Here is a 25632-nt window from a genome sequence, read left to right as displayed (position 1 = left end):
TTATACATTTAAATCTGGAGCAAGGTTAATTGACCTATATTTATCATTGTATCGAAGTCTGCACATTTTAAAGAGAAAATCACAGATATTGTCAGTATTACCCTTTTAAAGATGCTTCTTCTGTTTGGATATGTATTTAATAGCACAGTATACACTTAGGCTTTGATACAGTTCCTATGTGATCTCTAAAAGAAGTTCCATGGACTTGATTATTTCATGGTAAATCTTGAACTGTAGGTAGAGCTTTATACCCAAAGACCAGAGCTTTATACCAGAACAGAATGGTTAAGAAGGGAGTTCCTGCTTCTTCAATGTAAAAGTTTGGAGGTTTTGACCACAGTCTGGTATCCTTTGATACTGGATTATGATGAATTTGTGCACTAATAGACTCTGGAAAAATAAAAATTGGATATTTGCTTAAAGTTAGTGTTCTTTCAAAACGGGAAAGGAGGTGTTGGGGAGAGGGGGCACTGTTTGGATCTGTGTGCTTGTTGGTACAGTCTTGCTGAGACGTAGGTCTTGAGTTTTCTGCAAATCAGCCTGAGTTAATACTATTGAGATATCCCACTTGAACTACTCTTAGTTAGGTGACTACACAGCAAAAACACACTGACCTTATCTCACTACTTGGAGTCAATGGATTTGCAGTTGTTCAGTGTAAGTTAGTGCTGCATCCCCACTATGGTGCAGCATCAGCAGCCTTATACCATTTTCCAGTGAGAGGTCAGATCTCTGATGATGAAGATTTTTCTAGAAGTTATATCAGTAGTTACTGTATGTAGACAAAGAATACCTGAGATCACGGAACAGTGCCAACTAGTTGATAGAGCGGGCATAGGTGCAAAGCATACAGTTGAGGCAGGGAGGCAAGGTGAAGAATTGTTATATTAGCTGTTCTGGGATAGAAAAAATGTGTAGAAATGAAGTAACATATAGAAGAACAGAAAAAGTCTATTTAAATAGGTATTGTAAGGAAGGAAGTAGGGCCAATGAATGGCAAAAGTTCTCTAGCTTCTGTTCCTCCTGTATGCCTTGTGTGTTTTTTTACAAACGAGTAAGAAGCCTTTCCTCATTCTGAGGTCCTAACTCAAAAACCTGCTTTTCCCTTTGAACTGCTAGGTAATAAATTGCCTCAGTGGTAGTTCTGCTGGGTAGAACTTATGAAAATTTCTTGTTTTCTTTAGGTAAACTTGCTCCTCTTATAATGTCTGACCCAAAGATAAAGCAATGTGTATGAGGTAGGCTTGGAATGATAAATTCCTGTGCATGAGTAAGCCTGAATTCTACTTTAACACATGTTCTGTGAGTCGGTGGATGAATACAGGACCAGGTATAATCGTAATTAAATGTGTGATTATGATTGCAACTTACTTGATTTAATACCTTATTCTAGCACAGAACACCATGTGTGTTAAAAGTACGTTAACTCGTGGGAGTTAGCTCATGGGAGGGAAATCCACCGACCATTATTAAATACACAGAAGCTGCTTTGGGCTTAGGAAGTGCTTGAGCTGCAAATGGTTGGAAACTAGGATAAACCCTGTGAGAAGAGTATCATGCTTCCTGTCTTCTTGTACTTTACCTTAGGTGCACACTTCTGATGATTTTGAAATTTTTATTTTTTTTAATTATATCCAACATGTTAAAATGCCACCCAAATGACAGCAAGATCGTTGAGACTATAGGGGCAATAGGAAGGTCACATTCTTGTATTACAGTCAACGGCCACCAAGTTGAAGTACTCAGATCACATCTTGACATTTAGTTTTGTAGTCAAATGATCTGTTCAGTTGAGTTACCAGCTACTCAGGTAGTCCCGCTCATCTCGGATACATACTTTTGTTCAGTTTAAGGCTGCTTTTGTTTGAAGGAGCATTATTCTGTATTCCCTCTCTTTTCCCCAGCAAGCTGGTATAATACATTTGAGCAGCCCCCACACAGATCTAGCATAATCATTGTGGAACGCAGTGGTGATCATACTCTAACCTGGACATTTCACACCCATGAAATAAGATTTTTGACACTTGACCAGACACTTCTTAATAAAATCATACAAATGTGCGTTGGGACTGACTTCTGGAGGTCATGCAGTTCAACTTCCTTTTTGAAGCAGGACTAACACCAGTGCTACATCAGGTGAGCCATGAATTTGTATGTGTCTACAAAGGCAGATTTTTGATCTTTTTTGGGTAACCTTTTCCAGTGCTGCACTGCCCTCCTAGTGAAAAACGTTTTCCTAATGTCCAACCTAAACCTGCTAAGCTACAGTTGGTGGCCATTGACCTTTTGTATTATCTGCTACCATTCCAATGAGATTTTGGCTCCATCATCTTTGTAACTTCCCTTCAAGTAAAGGAAGCTATTAGATTGCCTTTTAACTTCCTCTTTGCCAGGCTGATCAAGTTTAGTTCCCTCAACCGCTCTTCACAGGACATGAGACTCTAGACCCCTGCCCATCTTGGTTTCACTCCAACATATCCTTTCCAGTTTCACCACATTTCAGTTGAACTGGAGTGGCAGTAGGTTTAAAAACTGAATGCAGTGTTCCAGGTGCAGTCTTGCTGGTACCAAGTGTGTGTATGTTGGGGACATAACAACAGCTCTTGATCTGCAGGCCATGTTTCCATGTTTCTCCTAATTTCACCTAGTATGCAGTTTGCCTTGTTTGCTTAAATGTTACTTTAATAAAACAAAAGAAAGCATTCTGATCAAGCAGGAGCTGTACTGTCCTTTCTTTGTTATTACATTGCTTCTAACTTCTTCCAGGTTTGTACAAATGTTTTTTATTATGGATATAATTGATCAATTTTTAAAAGGCTAAAAAGAAAGTTAAGTACTGTGCTTTACTCACAAAGAGAATCTTTTGAGGAAAAATAATGCTTGGACTTCTCTTATTTAAATGTCGTTCTGGTGGTTAGTGAAAATGTGTTCTATGGCTTCCTGATTAGTGATGGACCAAAAATACATTAAATGAATATGGTGGCAGTCTAAAACTGTCTAATTATAAACATTAGACTGAGATATTTTTTTCCACAACTGTCTCCCTGGCCTCCTCTTGTTAATACATTAGTTTGCAGCATTAGCGTGGTTTTTAAGTAAATCTGAAAATTATCCCAGCTTGCCACATGCTGGCTTGGGGTTTGCAGAGCAGGTTTAATGCACGTGAAATAGATGTGGTTTGCAAGAAACTGCCCTGGGAGCTGTACTGGAGGCTCCATGTGCACACTGACTGTCATATGTCATGCAGATTGGCTTTTGGACAGCTTTGAACCGTGTGTGGTGGGGTTGTCTGCTTCAAGGGACAAGACTAAACCTGGTCCAGAGTAAACTCTCTAGACTGTGTGTGATGTAGGTTTAGAGGCCAGGTATAAAACCAGCTGTTTTATAGCTACTGCTACTGTCTCACTAATTACTTGACAATAGAGGTCAGCCTGGGTGTGCACTGTCTAGACCTGAGGTCTAGGCTACAATATGCATGGTGCTTGTCTGATAGAATAAAACTGAGACTATAATTCAAATACTAGCTATGGATACATGTAAAGAGCAATGGCTTAAGAATCTCTCGGAGGAAAATTTAAGAGAAACTACAAGGTCATCACTAAAACACTTATTTGTTCAGGACTGGGTGACATATTTGCAATGCTAGATAAGTTAATAGCAGTTATGCAGAGGAATAAATTCCTCTGATTAGAAGAATAACAAAGTTAGGAAGATCCATGTGTTAGAGTGGACAGTCAGGCAGCCAAACTATTCTGAAATGTAAAGTAATAAAGTAATGTATGAAATGTAAAGTCAATACAGTTAAGTGGAATGGAAAACAACTCTGCTGTCTGTTAAATCTTGACTACATCTGTAAATTAATGCTAAAGCAGTTTAAGTTTATGTTGAATTGTATTCCAAACATACAGATAATGTTTTCTGTTTTGTCTTCTGCATTATTTCCCATTTTGGGCATTGGATGACAGAATCCCCAATACATTTGCATTGTAATTGCGTTTCGTAATACTTATTGAGAGTAAATTTCAAAATACTGAGTTTTCATTCGTTTACTCATTTGTGGAGGTAGCTGAGATGAAGCTGTGCTTTACAATGGTACACAATTTCTGTCACTTTGGCACTGTCAGATTTTCTTTGTGAAAATTGTTTTGGAGGAAATCTCCAAGCATAGAACTGCTTCTAGTAAAAGTGACTGTTTTGGAAAGTTTGGAAACAATTCATTACTATTTTTGTAATGTTTTTTCATGCTCCTGAAATTCTGGAATCTGAATGGGCTAGGGAAGAAATAGACTAACTAAAGACACGATTATGCATAATGATTCAATTTTTGCCCTTTTATATTCTCAGCTTGTCATTCAGAATAGAATTTTATTTGTAAATTAAAACCAACATCCATTGGAGTAAGCAAACAGAACTGAGAGCTTAGTAATTTGCATCTCTGCATCTAATTGCACTAGATTTGCATCTCTGTATTATCGATTTACTGAAAATAGGTAATTTACACAGAAAATAGTGTCTTGACACAATATGAGAGGATAAACACATCTACTTGTAATCCCTCCAGGGCCCTGGTGAAACTGTAGTGTTCGTGTCTGAGCAGAAAGGCTCCAGTTCCATTTATTCTGTGTTTCTATTCATATTGCGGTCTTTATTCATTAGGCAGATGTATAAATGTGACCCATTTTAGTTATCAGCAGAATATAAATGTATTTTTTATAATCTCAAGTATCCTATTTCAAGAATAGTGTAATACCAGCTCAAAGTTTATATTTATACTTCAGAATTTCTCTCATGTTTGTTTCTCAAGGCTACAAATGAACCAAGATCAAGTTACAATGAACCAAGAGTAACCACAATTTACATACTACTTAGTCTGTCAGGAGGGCCTAGAAAGATTAGCAATAAAGATTTGGTTTTCAAAGGTCCTGAACAACTTCAGTAGGACACATCTCCCAGTGTAAGATAATGGCAGTGAATATCACTGAGTATCAATTTATGTGCACCTGAATTTGTGTGTATATATATCATATAGTAAACATATTTTGTAGGAAAGTTACAGTTATGGGCAATACTGACAGTACCACTCCAATTTTTTACATTATTACATAGTGCATTTCTAGTTTTAGATTTTTTTGGTGACAGTATGTGAATAAGGATTTACACTTGGATGCCAATGATAAAAATTCACTAACAAGCACAGGTAAACTCTCTAGGCTTGTTATGTATTTTGGTCCAAGCAGCAGCTGAGTTTGTGTGACATAGTAGTTTCATTTTGATTACAAAACAAGGAATGTCTGTGGCTGATGAATCATTTTTAAATTATATTTGGAAAGGGCGGTTTATTGCAACTGTTTTACATTGTGAATGGAATTATCACATAAATTGTTCCTGCAAAATACAGCCCATCTATGGTAAGGTTGGCATGCTAATGAAAACAGAAACAAGTCAGTCATACAGAGTGTGTTTTTAAGCTGGCATTACTTTGCCACATACCAGCAGTACCACGGACAGCCTATATTTGCCACTAAAAAGCAGTGATTATGCCATGCTGCATTGTCAAGCTATTCCTCCCAAAGCAATCTTTGAGAATTTTAGTGGATTGGTAGTGGATACACCTTTCAGCTTTTCATTGATGAAGTGGGTGAAGCTTTAAAGCAGGTCATCGGGTTGTGAGGCAGGAAAAGGATGTTGGCATGGGAACAGAGCTTAAAAAAATTTGCCATTTCCCAGCTCCTGTGCTATCCATAAGGTCTTTCCCAGTCTAAGACACCACAGTACATACTGGTAAGTAGTTTGATCAGTTGTGTATGGCATGTCAGGTCCTGGAGAAGGAGAGATCCTTGTTACCTTGTGATGAGTTATATATACTACAGAAGGAAGAGGTGGGGAGAAGAGGAATTAGGAGAATCTCATGCAAAATTCTTACTAGAGCTGCAGACTTTGTTGCTCATCCGATTTTTACTTACATGATATAAACACCTACCAGCCCCAGTACGTGACTTAGTATGCTGGATGCTGAATGTATATAACAGGGGAGAGAGGTCTGTTTCCCAAAAGCCTGGAATGATATGACCAGCAAAGAATAATTGGAAGGATGGCTTACAGTTGTTTGTTGTAACATGCATTGCTGTTCCCTGAGTCATTATTCCCTGAGTCATTGCCTAAGTTCACTGTGTGTTTTGGTGACACTCTAAGAGAGGCGATAATAAAGAAACATGCACTATGCTTAGAAAAGTGATGGAAGGAAAACTGGCATTTTAAATAGAATTTTTGAATAAAGAGAACCCATAAAATGTCTTAGAGAGACATACCTCCACCACCCCAGTCTTCCCCCACCCCTGTTTTTAATAACCTACGTGAGGTTATATGTGGGTCAGGGACTTACTACATAAGTGTATGTATAGAGCACAGATTCTCATTACTAGTAGAAAGTATACACAGGTTATTCAATAATTGAATGTATTTCAGGTTTGCTGTCAGAAGGTAATATAGATACTCATTTGGAATTACGGAACTCACATTTGGACATCAGCTAGTTTAGATTCTCTTCCCTACCATGCAATTCTCTTGTTTAAGTGAAACTCCATATATAATTTTAGGGAATTAAATATAGGTTTTGTTTGTGTGTTTAACATCTTGGAAGAAAGGAGGTGTGTATTTTTTGGATGATGCTACTTTATTCCTTGTTAATAATGGATGAAACAATTCAATGTGTCAACACAACCATCCATGAATGGTTGTGTTAAAATCTGAAGGAGTACTATTCCGTTTATAGAAAGATCCCAAATAACTGAAGGCACTCAAGAAGCACTTTTTTTTGGAATTAACAGCATATTTAAAAGTATACTAAGGCCATGTAGTTTGACTATAGATAATGAAGGGCAAAGAGAACACTTAACTATTATGTATTCAAGATACTCTCTTTAAATTGCCTAGTCAGATGGGACACCAGAAGCTAACATACACTATTATTGTACAACAGTGGCCTTTTAGTTAGGTGTTTCTGATCCATTTCTGTGACACATTTATAGAACCCGTCATAGAGCAATATTTCAGACCAGAACAAGGATAATGCTATTTCTGTCTGGAAAAGCCAATATTAAATTACACTTTTAGAAGGGCAAATCAGGAGCAGACATGGATTGTTTATGAGAATCTTTGATACACTAGCAAACCTTCTGATATGTTCATGAGAGATGCAGACTTACTGTTTTCTTCATGCATTGTACATGGAACAGGAATTAAGTGTATAGGAATAATAGTTGTTGCAAAAGGTTCAAAGGAGAACAGTGATCAAAATGACTGAGAGAAGACTGGGCTATGTAACACCCAGCTGTATTGGGAGAAAGGGAAAATGAAATAAAAACCACTGAATTTAATAAATAATGCAGCTTTTAGATTATTATAATAAAATAACATTTTGTGATAATATAGACAAAATGGGACACAAATATTTTTATCTTTTATTCACTTTTTCCTGTGGGTTTGTTTGGGGTTTTTTTTGATAAATAGTATTATAGAATGTATGAACTGGTACTTAGTTGCCAAAAGCAGTAAGAGGCTCTTATTGGTAACATAGTAGACTAAATACGTATAAAGAAGTGCTGCTTTACCTGGGAAGCTAAGTGCACAATGCATTAGAGTGATGTAATCTTCACTAAATCTCCTTGCATGTAGTGACTTCCTTAGTTCCTGTATTATAAACTCTCATTTTTGCTACCTGTGCACTAGTACCCAATGTAGACCAGCCCTGGATATTGACTTGATTAATTTCTGCCACTGAAAATGCTTATGTGATTACCCTCTTCTTATGATGGAGGTAGTTGTACCCTATATAGTACAGTACCACTGTCATCTTCAGAGCTGTCTGAAGAGCTTTATATGAAGCTGTGGTTTTTAGGATTCCCAGACGGAAAGTCAGAAATCAGTTTTTCCCCTTTGTCTCACTTATTAACTTGCTGGGGTTTTGCCTTGAAATGTATCAGAGTACTACGGTGCAACTTCTGTCCTCTTCCCTTTTGTAAATCTCCAGAAATCCTGGGGTAATAAATAAGGGCATGGTAAATCGGAAACTGTTTGTTTGTGACCAAAGGTACTAAAGCCATCTGTCCTGGGAGGTGATGCATTGTAAACTCGGGTTCTCAGCAATGTTGTATCAACTTTATACAGTTCTGGTAGTGAGGGTTTCTAAAAGTTTTGTCTGCTTCCTGTGACAGGAGAGAGCTGTTCCCATGATCAAGGCCTTGCAACACTGTTAATTTTACATCAGCAGACTAATTTTAACTAATGGTATTATATTTTTTTCTGCTGAAAACGTTTCTATTTATGTTTCCACAAAGGATGCCATAAGAGATTCCAACTAGTTGTGCAAATTCTTTTAAACTTATTCCACATCTTTACTTTTAAGCTGTCTGTAGTGCTGGCTACACAGTGGTTCCAGTTAGACCTAAAAGATATTTTTAATGGAAGTGATTTAAAATCCTTTATAATTTACTGGAAAGTCCTCCTGTTGATCCTGGGTACTTCTTCTAAGCTACCTGAGTATTTGAGAAATACAGTGAACTTTGTCATATGTCATGTATGAGCCAGTGAATACTCTGTGTATCATCACTAGTACATTGGTATTTCCACTCACGCTCTGTAGATTAATTTATATAAATCATGTAAATAAGAACTATACACAAAAACTTATTTTTGAAAGTATGAAAAAATTAGAAAAATACTTTTAGTTAAATATCTTGGAACCACTGGGAACTGAATTTTGGGTATTCTAACAATACTCATGACTTCACATCATTTTCCCCACGGCCCTGAATATTTTTAGAGTAATTATTTTCTCAAAATAACTATAGTGCTTCAACAAAGGACCTAATCAAACAGTACATTCTTAATCATGGACTGTAGGAGAAAACATTGGAGGAAGAGAAGTATGAGTGGGAATATTTTTTGATCTTGAAAAGTATGGTTTTGTCCGTGCTGCCAGCCTGTATGCCAAGGATGAGCGGTGAATCAGTCTGGGGGGATCTCTGCAGTCCTACAGGAGTGCTCAGCTGACACCACCATGCCCTGCCACAGCACAGCTACCTGTTGTGTGCAGCACAACCCACGGGCTTGCTCAGCCAGAGCAGACGACTCCCCCGTTACACCAAGCAGCCTGGCTGCTTCCATTTCCCTTCTGCCACTGGTCTGTCTAGGGCTCTCCTGTGTGCCCATAGTGAACACACTCTGCAGATATATATAGGCAAATATTTTCCTGATCCTTTTGATGGAGTGAGTCAGGAGGGGCTTTCTGCTGCTGATGTCCAAAATCCTGTATCACTGGTCACATGTCTGCTGTGACCAAACAACTAGATGCTTGTAATAGAGAAAAGCAAAAAAGCATGCAGATTGTTCTTAATGAGAAAATATCAGCCTTACATATGCTGGTACAGAAGGCATTGCAGAATTAAAGATGAACTCTTGCATGACTGTAATTTTTTGAAGTTCATCAGGTCCATGATATTATTAACTTACAATTTGAACAGAAATATTAAGAACCTTATATTAAAATCCTCCGTCTTAAAAAGAACCAAAAAAACCAAAACCAACCTTTATTCTGTCATGCTAGAATTTAGTATTCTAGAGGAAAAATAATATATTTTTTTTCCATTAGGGAATTTATAGATTGTTTCAATGTTCTGAAGTTTATCCAGAAGATCTTATTTTAAATAATTCAATATTTCCCCAGTTGTATTAATTACAATTTAAATATTTTTAATACCAAAATTAGATGCAGCAGAAATAATCTTTTCTCACAAAAGTAGATTAAAAAGTTCCATATTTTTCTAACAAAATCTAATAATAGTGCTTTAGGTATGAATATTAATTTTATGTACAAATTCGAAGGCAGATTGTCAAAATATAATTAGAAAGCTCTGTGCAACAAATTAAATACACTTTAGTAGCATGGATGAAAAAAGCATCTGTTTTGAAGTACTTTCATTAGAAATTAGAAGACTCGAGTAGGGAAAATTAGATTTGTATGAGATGAAATCAGGAAAAAAATGTAAAAATGTTAGCTGCAAAGAACAGGAAAATACCTGTGGACCATGGACAAGCAAATTATCATCTAGAATTTATGTTGAATAATATAAATAAACTATAATCTTCAATTTCTAAAAGCCTTTATATATTTACTAAATAAACTTGAAGTCAGTATAGATAAATTATTCTTAAAACCTAATGAAACTTACTGATTTTAATAATTCCTTTCCTTTCCGCATTGCCCTCAGCTGGATGAATGCCTCTATGCCTTCAGCTCACTTTCCTTTTCAGGCTTCTGTAGTAGCACAGATTTTGAAGTATCTATGCTGTGAAATACATCCATATTCCAATGTACGCATTCCTAGTGTCAAGTGTGTTGATAGGTCCTGTTTATCTGCTGGCCTGGAAACGATGCTTGCCATTAGGATCTCAATAGGTATATGTTCATTTAACACTTTCTGGTTGGGGGGTTTTTTTGGAAGGTTGGGAGAGATATATATCGATATAGTCAACTATATACTGTCTTAAAGTAAGAAAAAAATTTTTTTAGCTTGTATTATCTTTCAGATTAGTAGTGGATGGCTGGAAAAAAAGCAGGCATTTCCAAATTCTGTTAGTTAAGGGTATGCTATTGTCTGGGAAGGTTAGAAGTGTAATATTTCATGAGATTTCCAGTGCTCACAGTCTTAGCTAAATTGCATAAATCACAAGGATTATTTTCCTTCAGTATTTCCTGTATTTTTACTTCAACTGATAGCTGCAAGCAATAATCAAAGAACTGGTTAATGACAGAATTTTTTTTTAAACATTTTTTGAAAGAACTCTGGTCTGGTAACTGAATGTAAGTTGAGAATTGCTCTTGTAATACTATATGGAAAACATGCCTACCATTTGTGATTTATCTTATCCTTCCAAACATATTTGACTCAACTCTGTTGAGTCACATGGCATATAAGTCAATGCACAACTTCTAAAGTCTCACAAATCTTCATGAAAATTAAATATTTTTGAAATTGCGTGATTCACAAATCCTGACAGCTTGAAGTATGTCAATGTATGTATATATATAAAATTTTGTATACACATACATCTGCAAAACAGATGCATCACATCCCGCTCTTCCTGGTGGACTGTACTCCAGAAGTGCAGAAATTTTTTTCCTAGTGTGAAAGTATAGTTGTTTTGACCTCTAATCAATGTTCAATCTGTATTCAGCTAAGACTGCTAAAGTATAATTTTACAAAAGATGTGAAATAGTAAGGCATTTTATTTAAGTTCATTTAAAAAAAAAAAAAAAAAAAAGAGGAAATAAGCCTAAACTTCTGTCATTTGTTCAACATGAACGTGCATTGCAAAAGTGTTGTTTTGAATTGATTTGGTTATTAATTCTACTTTTTTTTTCTTAAAAAAAAAAGGTTTAATTTCTTTTGGTTTTATTCTTAATCCTGAATCCAGTTTATATACTGGCAAGTAGCTTATGTTTATGTATTTCTCATTTGAGGGAAAAATACTGAAATCTTCACATGTATTAGTAATATTTCAATTTCACTTATACCAGTGTTAATTTAAGCAATATAACTGAGATCATACTTGGCCTAACGTCTGTATATGGGAGTTTTGCGGTCTGTTTTATCTGCTGTGTTTGCTTGAGTAGCCTCTCGTTTCAGCCAAAGGTAGGGAGATGAGAAGTTAGTAGCCGGGTGGCATGGGTGGGCTGATGGCTCCGGTTAGCAGCAGAGCTAACTAGCCAGCTTCTGTTTCAGAGAGCCAGGACAGAGAGGGAGAGAGAGCAGCTGGGTGAGGGACTGGTGTGCGCTGCGAACGCTCAGGGTGTGCACCAGCTTCCCCGTGTGATAAAAAGGGTGTTTGTATTTTGGGGGATGTCTGTGTTTTGCTTTTTCAAATGTAAAATTGTACGTGTTTATTGGGGCTGTTTCTGCTTTGAAGTCAAAGGACAAAAAGTGCCCCTGCTTCACTGCACTGCTCTGGTTATGACTTTATTTCTGTTTTGAGATAAAAATTGAGGTTTAGTTTGAGTGTTCCCAAACCAGATACCACTCTCTCTCTCTTTCTTGTAGGCAGGGTGCTGCTGTGCCAGGCAAACCAGGAGGGATCTCCCGTGTACAGTGCCCCCAGTTCACTAGTATACACATCCACAAGTAAGCTAGTGTTATGGCTCTTTTTTTGTTTTGTTTTGTGACAAAAGCACATTAATGTGAATTAAGCCCCCTAAAACTGAGATGTGTGTAAATGTGGTATTTATAAACTTGTGTAAGTAATGTCAACAGATAATTCAGTGGGTTTAGTTGCATCTTTATCCTCAAAATATTTGTTATTAAGAAAAAAAAAAAAAGAGACAGCCTATATTGCACTGTTCTACAGAAACGATCAGAAGTTCTCCAGTAACACTGAAATTTTTTGGAATCCAGTACTGTTGCGCACTCTGCATTTTGTGCAGAAGATGTAGTTGTGTTTCTTTTTCCTTCCTGGTCACAACTTTGATTTAATAACCAAAAAGTCTCATGTCATGCCACCGTTTCATTGTGTCAGGAAGAAAATAGATATGAAGTCTTCTTTTACAAAAGGAAAAAGACTGTGTGCAAATGGGTACTTTAAATTATAAAAAACTACCCTAATAAAAATAGCAAACACAAGCTGAAATGATAGATGCTGCCATCAGCCATTTTTCTGTACAAAATGTTGGAATAGAAATGTCTCCTGTAAAATTCTGCAGCAGAAGTGGAACCGATTCTTCTGAGAGTGTTCTAGATTGTATTGGCGGTACCGCTGATGCCCATTCTGAAATCTAGTCAGATGAAGAAGCCTCTAGCCAAATGAAACAGTAATAATTGCTGCTTGCTGAATTAGGGTGAACAGCAGCATTTGCTCTGTGTTCTTAGCAGTTCTCTGTAAAGAAATATTTTATGGTTTTGGATTTAACATTATTGGATATGCTCTTTATGAAGATTGTATTCAATCTAGAATGCAATTCTGCTCTTTCAAAGCTTATCTAGACTGCTAAGATAATTAATTTCTTTTATTAATTAAAACCAGGAATGAGGACAAAAGAGTTCCATAGTGATCATCTCTACAGTCATGTAACTCTCTTATGTCAAAATCTGTGAATATCATCCCTAGAGCTGCTGCGTTTACAGTATACATATGGGATCTACTTTCAAATCAGGCATCTACAAATACATAGAGCACTAACAAAATATATGAAGTATTTTAAATTGGAACTGAAATTATCAATTAAATCTGCATTTGCTTCCAGATGCTCCAGGAATATTCTGTACTATGTCACCTTTCCCAAGCAGTGTTTTTTAATCCTTGTAGGAACATGGAGATGAAATACTTACTGCCTAAATCAATGTTCCCTATAGTACATTTTTAGTGCACTATTTCTTTTTGACTGAAATACCAATCTTTGACTAAAATTCTTTTCCTAGAAAATTATCCAAACATTTCATTTATCTCACTGTTGGGCAGCTTCTTTTGGAGGAGACGGGGAGGTGTTTGGTTTTTTATTTTCTGGAAATTATGCTAAATAAAGCCTTTCTTAAGTTCACCCTGTTGCTCCTATTGTGTCACTGAGTTCTATCCTAGGAAATTTATTTCTGGGGTTGCTGTTTACATTGTACAGTATTTCCACTATTATTAAATCCCTAGGTAGTCATTGTATAGCTAGCTAAACTCTATACTTCACTGTTTCCATTATGTCTCATAAGTCAATCCCTTTGAAAAATCTTATTTTGCAGTGGTGCTCCTTGAATAATGGTATCCTAACAAACACCTGTTTGTTTTCAATTATGCCAAATACATAACTAAACAGACTTTGCCTATCTGCCTCCCACTGGGCAATGTGTAATACCCAGTTTCATAACAGAGATTGCTAGTAGCCCTTGCAGTAGAAATTATAACACTTTTGTTGAATCTGTGTGTCTGCAAGTCATGATTTTTCCAAAATGTAGTTTCCCCCACAGGGTCACAACTCCTAACAATATAAAATTACTACAATTACTAATGATTGTAATCAGTTTTTTCTTTCTCCTTATTACAAAACTTTCAATAAAGATGTAAAACAGTTCCATTTCTATAGGAAATTCTACTAAGAAGTGAATAGAAATGAAGCTTGAGTTTTGTCTCATTTTCTTTATTATTTTAAAGATCTTCTATACTCCATTTTTGATGCACATTTATAATATTGAAAAGATAACTGATAAGTCAACATTAACATGTAGGAGACTAATACTTTTGCTATTATCATTCCATGTAGACAACAATATTGCAGCCTTCATCTCTGAATAATTTGTTAATCATTTATTCTGTTACTGCCAGTATTGTAACCATGTAATATTTCAGAACAGCTTACAATGTAAGAATTAAGAGGTTTTAAATTTGTAATTGTTTTAACAGAAGGGAAAGAGTCAGCTGAGATTTTTACAGCTGTCTGAGAGGCTTGGAGTTCATTAAATGCTAATGGCATTTAGGAATTTTCAGATATTTTGAAGAGGAGTCCCCATTTTTAGAAATGTTGTAGTCTTTAACTTGACTGGTCATATTTTGCTCCCAACTTATATTCTATAAGGAATGAAGGACTGAAACATGGTTGTAAAATATATTTTTCTTAATTTGGCTAGCTTTATTTCTCACTTAACCTTTTGACTTTTAATTGTGTTGGTCAATAGTAGTCTCTGATGACTCTGAACACTTTCACCCCATTGTTTTGGCTAGCCAGACAGAAGAGTGCATTTCTTGGAGCTACTCTTTCCCTTCTGATGTTTTATTTCCCCAGGATATATTTTATGTATCCCTTTCTACATTTCCCGGTACAGTGATTAGTTACACCTCTGAATATGTCAGGAGATGGCAACATGGCTCTGCTTCCTTCCATCACTTCTGGCCCTTCGCATAATACAGAAAGAAATGAGCTGTTTCTTCTGCAAGCAGTGGAACAAATCAGTAGCAATAGTCTCTCATGCCTCATCTGTTCTCTTATGCTGAAGGAGAAGATGGGACCTGGATCAGTTTTTCATTTGCACATCTATTCTGGGAACAGATAATTTGTTATGTAGAAAGCATACTTTCAGCATGCAAATGTGTTCCATTGGTGGGACAAATTTTGCTGTACTGACACAACCAAAGTAAGGAAGCTCATGGTCTCATCTTGGCTGCTGTAGATTCCCATAGCATTGGCATCTCAAAGATAGAACTAATACAACTGATTTCAGTTAAATCCATCATTGTTATCCTAGTGCAGAATGTAGACAAGTATTGGAAGGAGATATACCTAGTAAGTAAAGATTAGAGTACACCAAGTCCCAGCGAGTAAGTAAGCATTCATTGGAAGCTTCCCAGAGGCCCATGATATCTCACTGAAACGTAGTGAATCAAACATTTTGGCTACACGTAACTGACGGTCTCTTTTTGCCCCCACTTCTTTAGACTAGTTGCTTCCACAGGAAATTTTTAAATCCTGAAGAAATTTGTATCTACTTTTAAATAAGAAATGTTATCAAGAAAATTTTTGGAACTTTTCCAAATTGAAGCCACTCGAGAATAGGATCCATGGGAACATTAAGACCCTGCTGGACAAAAGGAAGATTCAAAAGAAGAAAAAAGTTCTGTCACTGAATATCTGTATCACTGTTCTACAAAGGACAGTAATATAGCTGGGTATGTATGGTTAAAAAAGGCAAAAATACTACTCTGAATTTGTGCAAGCACTTTTAAAAACTGTTTAGTGCCTATTTTACCCATTTTTCTATAATGTAGAAGTGCCTGAAAATGTAAATGAAATAGAAGTTAATGAGAGTCAAAACATGGGAAAGAAGGAAGACATGAAGTCATAGAATAATTCAGGTTGGAAGGACCAGGTTGCACAGGGCACCTTTAAGGACAGAGACTGCACAACCTTTCTGGGTCATCTGTTCCAATGCTTGAATGTCCTAACAGTGGAAACCTGTCTTCTTTCAAGTTATGTTTGTTGTCTCTTGTCTTCCCACTGTATGCCTCTGTGAACAGCCTGGCTCCGTTTTCTTGATCACCTCCCCTGCCCTTTCATGGCAGGGGATGGAAAGGAGATGCGCCTGCCAGTAGAAAACTTCTTTGTGCTCCGGAATAGCTAATCAACGTTCTTGGGCTCACTAAGCTCTAGCTGGTGTAGCGAGGAAGCCAGCCTAAGGCTGTGCATCACATTTTTCAAAAATTTACAGTTGTGCATACCCAGGTCCCATGGAAGGCAATGGCAGAGAGATTACAAATTTTAATAAAAGTTCAAAGGCAGCTAAATATATTTCACTCTGTAAATCAGTACTTTGATCTTTGTAACTTTTAGGCTTTATTTTAGCTCCAAGTGAAAATAAAGGTTCTTGAGTTATCAGGTATGTAACTACTAGTAGATTTTTTCTGAGCGTGTATTAAAGGGACAGTTCACTGGACTGAATAGCTAACGTATACGGTAAAACATTAAATTGCTACGTGTCTTTGTTCAGAACGATGCGCAGATGAGTGCCTATATTTCCCAAATGTTTTGCATGCCCATAAAAGAGAATTTTACCTTGACTTCAATGAGTACATTTTAAGCTCATGTCAATTTTGGCTTACATTTTCTAAATGTTAGAGTTGTTTCATCTGCAGTAAGCATGCTTACCAGCTCCAAAATATACATGGTCTTTTTCTATAAATTTTCATTTTTTATTAAAAAGAAATAAATCTTTTACATTGCAAGAAAGTAATAGAATTAAAAGAAGGAAAAATATGAAAATGCAGAAATCAGATATTAATTTATTTTATTTTATCATACTCAAGGGCAAATCAAGTTGATGGCCCATTTTTTAATTGATATATTGATTACAATTTTGTAAGAAGTGATGGTGGTATTCAGCAAAAATGATTGAGGTGGTACAAATGCTTATAAATCTGTCCCACATTGTTCGTGTTCTTTAATTGTAATTGTCTGATAAAACTTCCATCAGTTTCTGTAATTAACCTAATGGTCTAAATGAATTTCCAGATCACTGGTTATTCATTTCAATATAGAAAATGCCATTACATTGAGTTTAATTAATACAAAGTAAGTTCACAGTCCATCGTATCATTAGGATAGAATTTTACTGTTTTAACTGTTTCAATTATTAATTTTTTTTTCCTCTCATTTTGTTTGTCCTGTTTATGGACTTGAGTGTTCATTCTCTATTCATACTAAGATAGTATGAACCCTTTATAATTAAAATATTTAAAACCCAACGCTCTTCAAATTCCCATCCTCAAAATATCAGTTTAGATATTTTTTGTATTTATCATTTCAACTATTTTAAAACAGAATTCAGTCAGTGCCAAGTTCATAATCCCATGATATGCTCTAGAACATCTTATTTGTCTTGATATTCCTTTCACAGAAGTACATATGACAGTTAAGCACTCACCAGAGGATACTTTTGCTTTGCGTCAGGCAGATATTAAAACAATAAACTATGTTGCCCTGGGATTTTAGCTTATGAACAACGAGAAAACAACAAGGCAAAGATGAGATGTTTTTGAAAGGTGGGAAGGCAGTTCTTTCAGAAAATTCGCTGGAAACCTTTGGTCCTGTAATATTTTTGACAATAAATATTTTTAATGCTCAAGTTCTTTTAAAGCAAATCAGGAAAATACATTTCATTACTTCAGAGCAGGCATCAGAAATGTTCCTAAATTATTCTAATAATCCTACCGATCCAAATTTATGCATTATATGCCAGGAGAGAAGAAAAATCTATAGCAGAAGCTTTAAGAATTAATTACATAGTAATTAATACATACATATACTCAGGAATAAAAGGAGAGTTTACGACCTTTGGAAGAAGGGGCAGGCAACTCAGGAGAACTACAAGGATGTCGTGAGGTTATGCAGGGAGAAGATTAGAAGGGCCAAAGCCCAGCTGGAACTTAATCTGTAAAAGACAACCAAAAATGTTTCTACAGATATTAGCAACAAAAGGAGAGCTAAGGAAAATCTCCATCCTTTATTGGATGCGGGGGGAAATATAGTGACAAAGGACGAGGAAAAGGCTGAGGTACTTAATACCTTCTTTGTCTTAGTCTTTAATAGTCAGACCAGTTGTTCTCAGGGTATGTAGCCCCCTGAGCTGGAAGACAGGGACAGGCAGCAGAATGAAGCCCCCATAATCCAAGGGGAAACGGTCAGCGACCTGCTACACTACGTAGACACATACAAGTCTATGGGGCTGGATGGGATCCACCCAAGGGTACTGAGGCAGCTGGCGGAGGTGTTCACCAAGCCACTTTCCATCATCTATCAGCTGTCCTGGCTAACCGGGGAGGTCCCAGTTGACTGGAGGTTAGCAAATGTGACACCCAACTACAAGAAGGGCTGCAAGGAGGATCTGGGGAACTACAGGCCTGTCAGCCTGACCTTGGTGCCGGGGAAGGTCATGGAGCAGATCATCCTGAGTGCCATCAGACGGCATGTATGGGACAACCAGGTGATCAGGCCCAGTCAGCATGGGTTTATGAAAGGCAGGTCCTGCTTGACCAACCTGATTTCCTTCTATGACAAGGTGACCCGCTTAGTGGATGAGGGAAAAGCTGTGGATGTTGCCTACCTGGACTTTAGTAAGGCCTTTGACACTGTCTCCCACAGCATTCTCCTGGAGAAGCTGGCTGCACACAGCTTGGATGGGTGCACTCTGCACTGGGTTAAAAACTGGCTGGACGTCCGAGCCCAAAGAGTTGTGGTAAATGGAGTCAAATCCAGTTGGTGGCTGGTCACAAGTGGTGTTCCCCAGGGCTCAGTACTGGGGCCAGTTCTGTTTAATACCTTTATTAATGATCTGGACGAGGGGATCGAGTGCACCTTCAGTAAGTTTGTAGATGACACCAAGTTTGGTGGAAGTGTTGGTCTGCTGGAGGGTAGGAAGGCCCTGCAGAGGGACCTGGACAGGCTGGATCAATGGGCCGGGGCCAACTGTATGAGGTTCAACAAGGCTCAGTGCCGGGTCCTGCACTTGGGTCACAACAACCCCATGCGACACTACAGGCTTGGGGAGGAGTGGCTGCAGAGCTGCCTGGCTGAAAAGGACCTGGGGGTGTTGGTCGACAAATGGCTGAATATGAGCCAGCAGTGTGCTCAGGTGGCCAAGAGGGCCAATGGCATCCTGGCTTGTGTCAGGAACAGTGTGGCCAGCCCGACTAGGGAAGCGATCGTCCCCCTGTACTCAGCACTAGTGAGGCTGCACCTTGAGTACTGTGTTCAGTGGCCCCTCACTCCAAGAAGGACATCGAGGTGCTGGAGCATGTCCAAAGAAGGGCAATGAAGCTGGTGAAGGGTCTGGAGCACAAGCCTTGTGAGGAGTGGCTGAGGAAGCTGGGGTTGTTTACCCTGGAGAAGAGGAGGCTGAGGGGAGACCTTATTGCTCTCTGCAACTACCTGGAAGGAGGTTGTAGCGAGGTGGGGGTTGGTCTCTTCTCCCAAGGAACAAGTGATAGGACGAGAGGAAACGGCCTCAAGCTGTGCCAGGGGAAGTTTAGGTTGGATATTAGGAAAAACTTCTTCACTGAAAGGGCAGTCAGGCACTGGAACAGGCTGCCCAGGGAAGTGGTTGAGTCTCCATCCCTGGAGGTATTTAAAAGATGTGTGCATGTGGTGCTTAGAGACATGGTTTAGTGGTGGACTTGCTAGGTTAATGGTTGGACTCGATGATCTTAAGGGTCTTTCCCAACCTTAATGATTCTATGATTTACATGATATGGGAATTTTGCTTTTTATATATGTTCTCCATTAAAAACTTATCAACACTTATGTATGACAGATGCATGTACTATTTTAAATAAGACTTTTTTTTCTGTGGGTGTTTTGTTTTGATTCATAGGTGGAGGATAGTTCAGCACTTTGTTGATATGCATGGAATAAATGAGGAAAATCATATAAGTGTAAATATCACATCCAATCATAGGATTTAGTCCATTTGAGGACTCGTGCTACAGAAAGGAAAATTAAGTAAAGCATGTCTGTTCAATATGTCTGTTGAATATCCTCACTTAGAAGTAGGTTACTTGGCTTAGGAATATTAATAAACTACCCAAAAAATGCTGTATGAAACTATTTTCATGTTTTTTGTTTCAGTGAGACGTTCCAGGTTTTATTTTTCTGTGGCATTACGAATGGATTGGAGTAAGACCTTTGACATAGATAGTATATTCTGGGATATTTCCAGTACCAAGAAGATTACATGGGGAAAATATAAATTTTCAGAAGGTGATTTAAAGTGCGCTTCTGAGCAGAATCGTTAGTGGAAACATTCAGTTTAGAAACCTTGATTCAGTTGATTTTATCAGGTTTAATCTGTTGCACACACATAATTACCTGAAAATTATATTGTAATGATGATAGTCTTCTGATAGTGTTATCCTGGGACTCCAAGCAACTGAAGTGTAGGTGCTCTTGGCATTTGGTATATCCTTTTCTGGGTATTGTATGTAAGACATGATTGATTGTATTCAATCCAGATGGATATATGCTTTATTGTAATGACATCAATGATTAATTTGTTCTGATTTTGTTGTAGTTTTTATTAATTTATTTGTTGTGATTTTACTGTTATTGGTAAAGGAGAGACTGTTTAGTAAGCTTGCCATTTTGAATGGGTATATGGGTCAGGAACAGTTTGAAGAATGAGTATTCGTATGGTATAAATAATTTGCCTATGTTACAGTATTTGTGAATTAAATGTAAAAGGTTTCTGCAAATTCAGTTTTTGTCTGTTTTGTCTTAAAGTAAAATGGAATGGCAGGACATTTCACCACAATGGAAATATGTATTAGTAGTTTGTATTTACATGTTTGTGGTTTTGTCTGCTTTTTATTGCTTCACAGAAAAAAGGTAGAGTACTCCTGCAAAGGAGTTCTGTAATTAAGCCAATTTAACTGTTGTAGGACTGAGATTCATGAATGAAATAGTACAAAAATCCTGCCCGAAGGGAAATGTCCATATATTTGAGTAGAGCAATCACACATACCATTTCCAGGCTACAAAAACCTCATTACTGAACATTTAGGAGTCAAACTATCTTTTAATGTGCTTCCTGAATTAATTAATTGCCTTTATTTATAAAGTAAAGAGAATTGCCTGGTAGTAACCCAGGAATAATGTGAAAAGTGCCCTTCCTTGTCTGTATGTTAAAATACAGTGGGTTTACATGAAAGTTTAAATAAAGAAGGTATCAATAACAAGTAGGAAGGAAAGTTTACTAATTGCTTTCCATGATTTTTCCCCCATATATAGTAGTGTAAAAGACTGAAAAATCATGTATCACTTCCAGAGAAAAATATTGGTGGCATTTCTTGCTGAAGTGTCTTTAGAAGGTTTTTAAACAGTGTTTTGGCCCATTGGATTGGACCATACTTTGAACAAAGTTACACAAATCTGAATGCAGGATAATTCTGCTGACCTGTAAGTCAGATAGTTATAAAGATAATACAAAATTAACAAAATTGAGTAAAATTATAATTATTATGTTATATTCTTCATTTAAGTATCAGCCTTTTTAAATTATAAGGTAAACATCTTTGGGTTTTTTTGGTAGCACTGCCTGAAATTCTTACAGCATTTTTTGTGTTCTGTATCACTATATATTGTCCTTCTGTAACTATTTTAAGGATAACTGTCCTTTTACCTTCTGTCTATCAGTATTTTAAATGGTGACTAATAAGTCATCAGTAAGATGTATTGTAGTTGTCCAGAATCTGTAAATATGGGTTTCATTTCACTCCTGCAAGTCTGTTTAAGTGCCTTGCTGTTTATACTCATTCTTCTATTAATCTGTTTAGTGATGGTGCAGTGTGTCTGAACTAGCATGCCTAGGAGTTGTATAAAGACAGGCGTATCCTGAATAGTGTGCCACTGACTTTTTTTAACTTATACACCATCCTACACCTGGGTAGTGGGGGATGACCGGAAAGGTGTGCATAACATTTTTAATAGTAAATTGTGCAGAGTATCTTTGTTCTTTAGTTCAAATAATAAAATAATGTTTGACAAAGGACAGCTGGGCATCTCACGTGTCTTAACATAGTGCTTTCCTGTTAATGGAGAGATGGCACTTGGCCACTGGCAGTACTCATGACTAACCAATGAGTTAGGACAATAGGATTGTTTGGACTGCATACTCCTCTCAGTATGCAGCTAAATAGTGAGAATAAGATTTAGTATTTTTTTGCATCATGATCTATGACGTTATTGTACATAAGATCCTTTGTGTGGAGTCCTAGATGCAGGCTTCTGATGCTTCCTTAGCTTTGCATTCCAGATGCTGTATTACTCGTTTTTAGTAGGTAGCCACACACAGTTGACCACACATCTCAAGCCATTCTGTCAGATGTGAAATTGTTAATTTTGTGGTTTTCAGCTTAGCCTGTAAGATTTGGTTTCAAATAAAGACTTACTTTAGTGTCACTCTTTCTTGCATTGTGTGATAGTTATTAAATCATGACTCTTAAAACCATGTTGTATACAGCAAAATTCTTCAACCTGAATTTCACAAATAGTAAGTGCTTTTGAGGAATTAACATTTTTAATATCTAAATGACTCTTTGTAGCTGCAATTCTTTGTTTTGACAATTTTTTCCATTATGGCTTGGATTAGGTTAATAGCTGGTTTTTTCCTCAGTCACTTCCTGCCTAAATCGTTCCCAACCCAACAACATTCTGACAATGTTCCTTTTTACACTTTAATAATTCTGTTGAGTTTTAGTAATCTTTGTGTCATCCAGAAAGAACTTCTTGTCACCACATAACTGACTTTCCTAAACATTCAAATTAGTAAGTTTTGTCATCTCTTTATAGTAGTGCTACCCTTCATCTAGTTTTCCATAACCATGTACTTTTTACTTTGTCACAGAAATGGTGTCTAGCTAGACACAGGGGAATTTTTCCATTTGCTTAGAACTTTTAGATGTCCAACAACCAGGAATACAAGACAAGTTATTGATCAGTTTGATCATCTATATTTGAAGATTGTTCTTTAATTTAAGATCAGATGTGGTTTCTCTGATCTCTACGCTTTCTTTTCCTTTACAGTCTAGTTGTTTTGTTGTTTGTTTTTACCTGCTGAGCTTTTTCTTGTTTGCTATTGTTTCTTCTGCAAAAAGTCAACTATTGTCTGTACATCAACTATTTGTATTCTTTGTAACATCAACCATGTGTACTCTTATTTTGTTATTAAGTATACCATGAGTAATTTGACCAGCAATTACAGCATTTTTTTATTCAAAGTTGTAGGTTGGGGTAATTACATAGCTTTACAAAAACATTCTCAATCATCTTATCTGTTATTTATTACCCCTCCACATCCTCCATTTTTTTCTGCATGTTGAGAGAAATTCCTTGAGGTCTGAGGGATTCAGGTGGCTGCATATACAGTCCAGTAAAAGAAGGATGAGATATATGGGAATTTCTGATAATCGCAGAATCACCAAATGACTGAATCTCAGAATGGCTGAGGTTGGAAGGAACCTCTGGAGGTCACCTTGTCCACGCCCCCTGCTCAAGCAGCGCAACCTCAAGCAAGCTGCTCAGGGCCACGTCCAAATAGCTTTTGAATATCTCCAAGGTTGGAGCCTTCACAGCCTCTCTGGGTACCTGAACAAGTGCTCAGTCACCCTCACAGTGAAAAAGTTTAGACAAAAAGATGAGACAGTTTCCAGGCTTTGGCATCAAGATTTTGCTCCAAAGGCTATAAATTACTGGCATGTAATGGTATCGATATACATAGAAACCAATGGTGCTTTGTTTATTGCTATATTAGAGGAGATGAAACAAAGGAGGACAGAGAAAAAGAATAATTCCGTATATACTTAAAATAATTATAAAGAAAACTAAGTGTGAATTCAGTATGTGCAAGACATTGTTGAAATAGTAGATTAATTAGGTCTGGAAACAAATTTAAGGTAAAGATAACTAAATAACAAGCTTTGTTGGAACTGCTAAGTGTCTTCCTACAATCTAACATAAGAATAAACACGTTGAAGAGGAGGTTGATTTTATTGAAATATTTTATGTATGTTATTTGAGTGCATTTGATTATGTTGGTGATTTGGTATGGAAAAATCTAACAAATCTTATTTTTCATATGTCTGAGGTTGAAATAGTTGAAAACAGTGTCTCAAAGCAGCTGTCTGTCCTCCTTCTAGAAATATTTATGTAATCTTTCAGGGTACACCTTATCATAAAAAGTTTCACCAAATTTATGTAAAATTTGGTGCTAATTTGGATTTGACTGGAAACTTAATGCAGTAGTGTTGTGTAAAGGGATTCAATTACAGTGTGCAGTGTTTTGTAAGTAACTGTCTCACATAAAAAGTTAATTAATCAGAGCTGTGTCAATTTCCTTGTGCCATGTCAATTTGCAGTAAGGTAATTAATCACTAATCGCCCAGCGTGCAGCAAACTAAGGGACAATCCATGAGTCATTTATTGTTATTTTTTTGAAAATAAATGGCACACAGAGCCATGAAGAAACACATCTTGCCTTTCATAATATTTTTATCGACAGTTTTGCATGTTGTAATAGACTGCAGCAACAAGCAGCTGTAGTTCAATGGAATATGAATATTAAAGAAACAAATGAGAGCAGATTTATAGGCCATTGCTTTTCTGTTATGTCAGTTTTGAGATTACACTGAGCAAATGAACAGTGAAAAATTACTCTTCCATGTGGAGAATGGTGATTAGACTTGTACATTAATTAGAGATTTTTGTTTTCCTTTTCAATGCATTTCAAATGAGAATGTCCTATACGTAACAAATACACATTTATTCATTCCTAAACAACAGTGTTTAATGCTGACATATATTTTTGTACAATAGTAAGGAAATCATTGTTCTACTAATTTTAAGTATGTGTTTCAAAAAATAAATAGATTGTGAATGAAAGAAATAAAAGTGACCAGTTGTGACTGTATTTGATGTATATGGCAAATTTCCTTTGAATTTAGTTAATTCACAACTAGATCCCAGCGATAATCATCTCACAAAAGTGACAGGTGAAAAAATGTATTTTCGGCTTGCTATTTTTAAACATTGTGAACTTTCTAAAGATTTTTTTTGCCCTGAAATTTTAAGAATCCGTACATATATATAATTTAAAAGCCTTCTTATGTTAAAATCTGTAGTAACAGAGCTGAAATTTTACTTGTGTTGTACTTTGGACTGTGTATTTAAATGCAAAGATCTGCATGAGTCCTCTTTAACACAGTTTTTATAATTCTTTTAAAGAATGCCAAGTAATATTACTGATTACTGTTACGGTAAAGTGAAAACTCACTACACAGCATACATTGGCATAAACTGCTGATTCTGTTCCAGAAATCTCAGATAATATCATATAGATTATTCTGTTTAGCCTTTCTTAGCATGTTACCCATTATATCTCTTTGTTTTTAATTTATTGTCCAGCACTTCTGAAGTGTTTCCTCAACAGTGATCCTCCTGCACTATGGGAATAATGTAAATGTGTCTCCTGTCTTTCTAACAGTTAAACCATGTTGCAGTAACTTAGTTATAAACTGATTCAAACATGATGTAGCATTAAAATTCTTCACCATAAAACATTT

General features: G+C 36.6%; 1 protein-coding gene across 40 annotated transcripts in view; it reads left to right on the top strand.

Moving 5' to 3' along the window:
* RBFOX1 (RNA binding fox-1 homolog 1) overlaps window positions 1-25632 on the top strand; it is a 1359349-nt gene that overhangs the window by 1276291 nt on the left and 57426 nt on the right. For 31 of the 40 annotated variants that reach the window (XM_087730985.1, XM_087731017.1, XM_087731007.1 and 28 more), the window contains one exon: window positions 12099-12179. The exons of the other annotated variants lie outside the window; for them this stretch is intronic. In XM_087730985.1, the coding sequence (XP_087587111.1) occupies window positions 12099-12179 (81 nt within the window). The remainder of the gene's footprint in view (window positions 1-12098; window positions 12180-25632) is intronic. 40 annotated transcript variants of the gene reach the window in all.

Source organism: Nipponia nippon, unplaced genomic scaffold, assembly GCF_047370975.1.
Source record: "Nipponia nippon isolate SJK-2023a ecotype South Korea unplaced genomic scaffold, ASM4737097v1 scaffold_5, whole genome shotgun sequence".
NCBI lineage: Eukaryota > Metazoa > Chordata > Aves > Pelecaniformes > Threskiornithidae > Nipponia > Nipponia nippon.
This window is presented reverse-complemented; position numbering and strand designations above follow the sequence as displayed.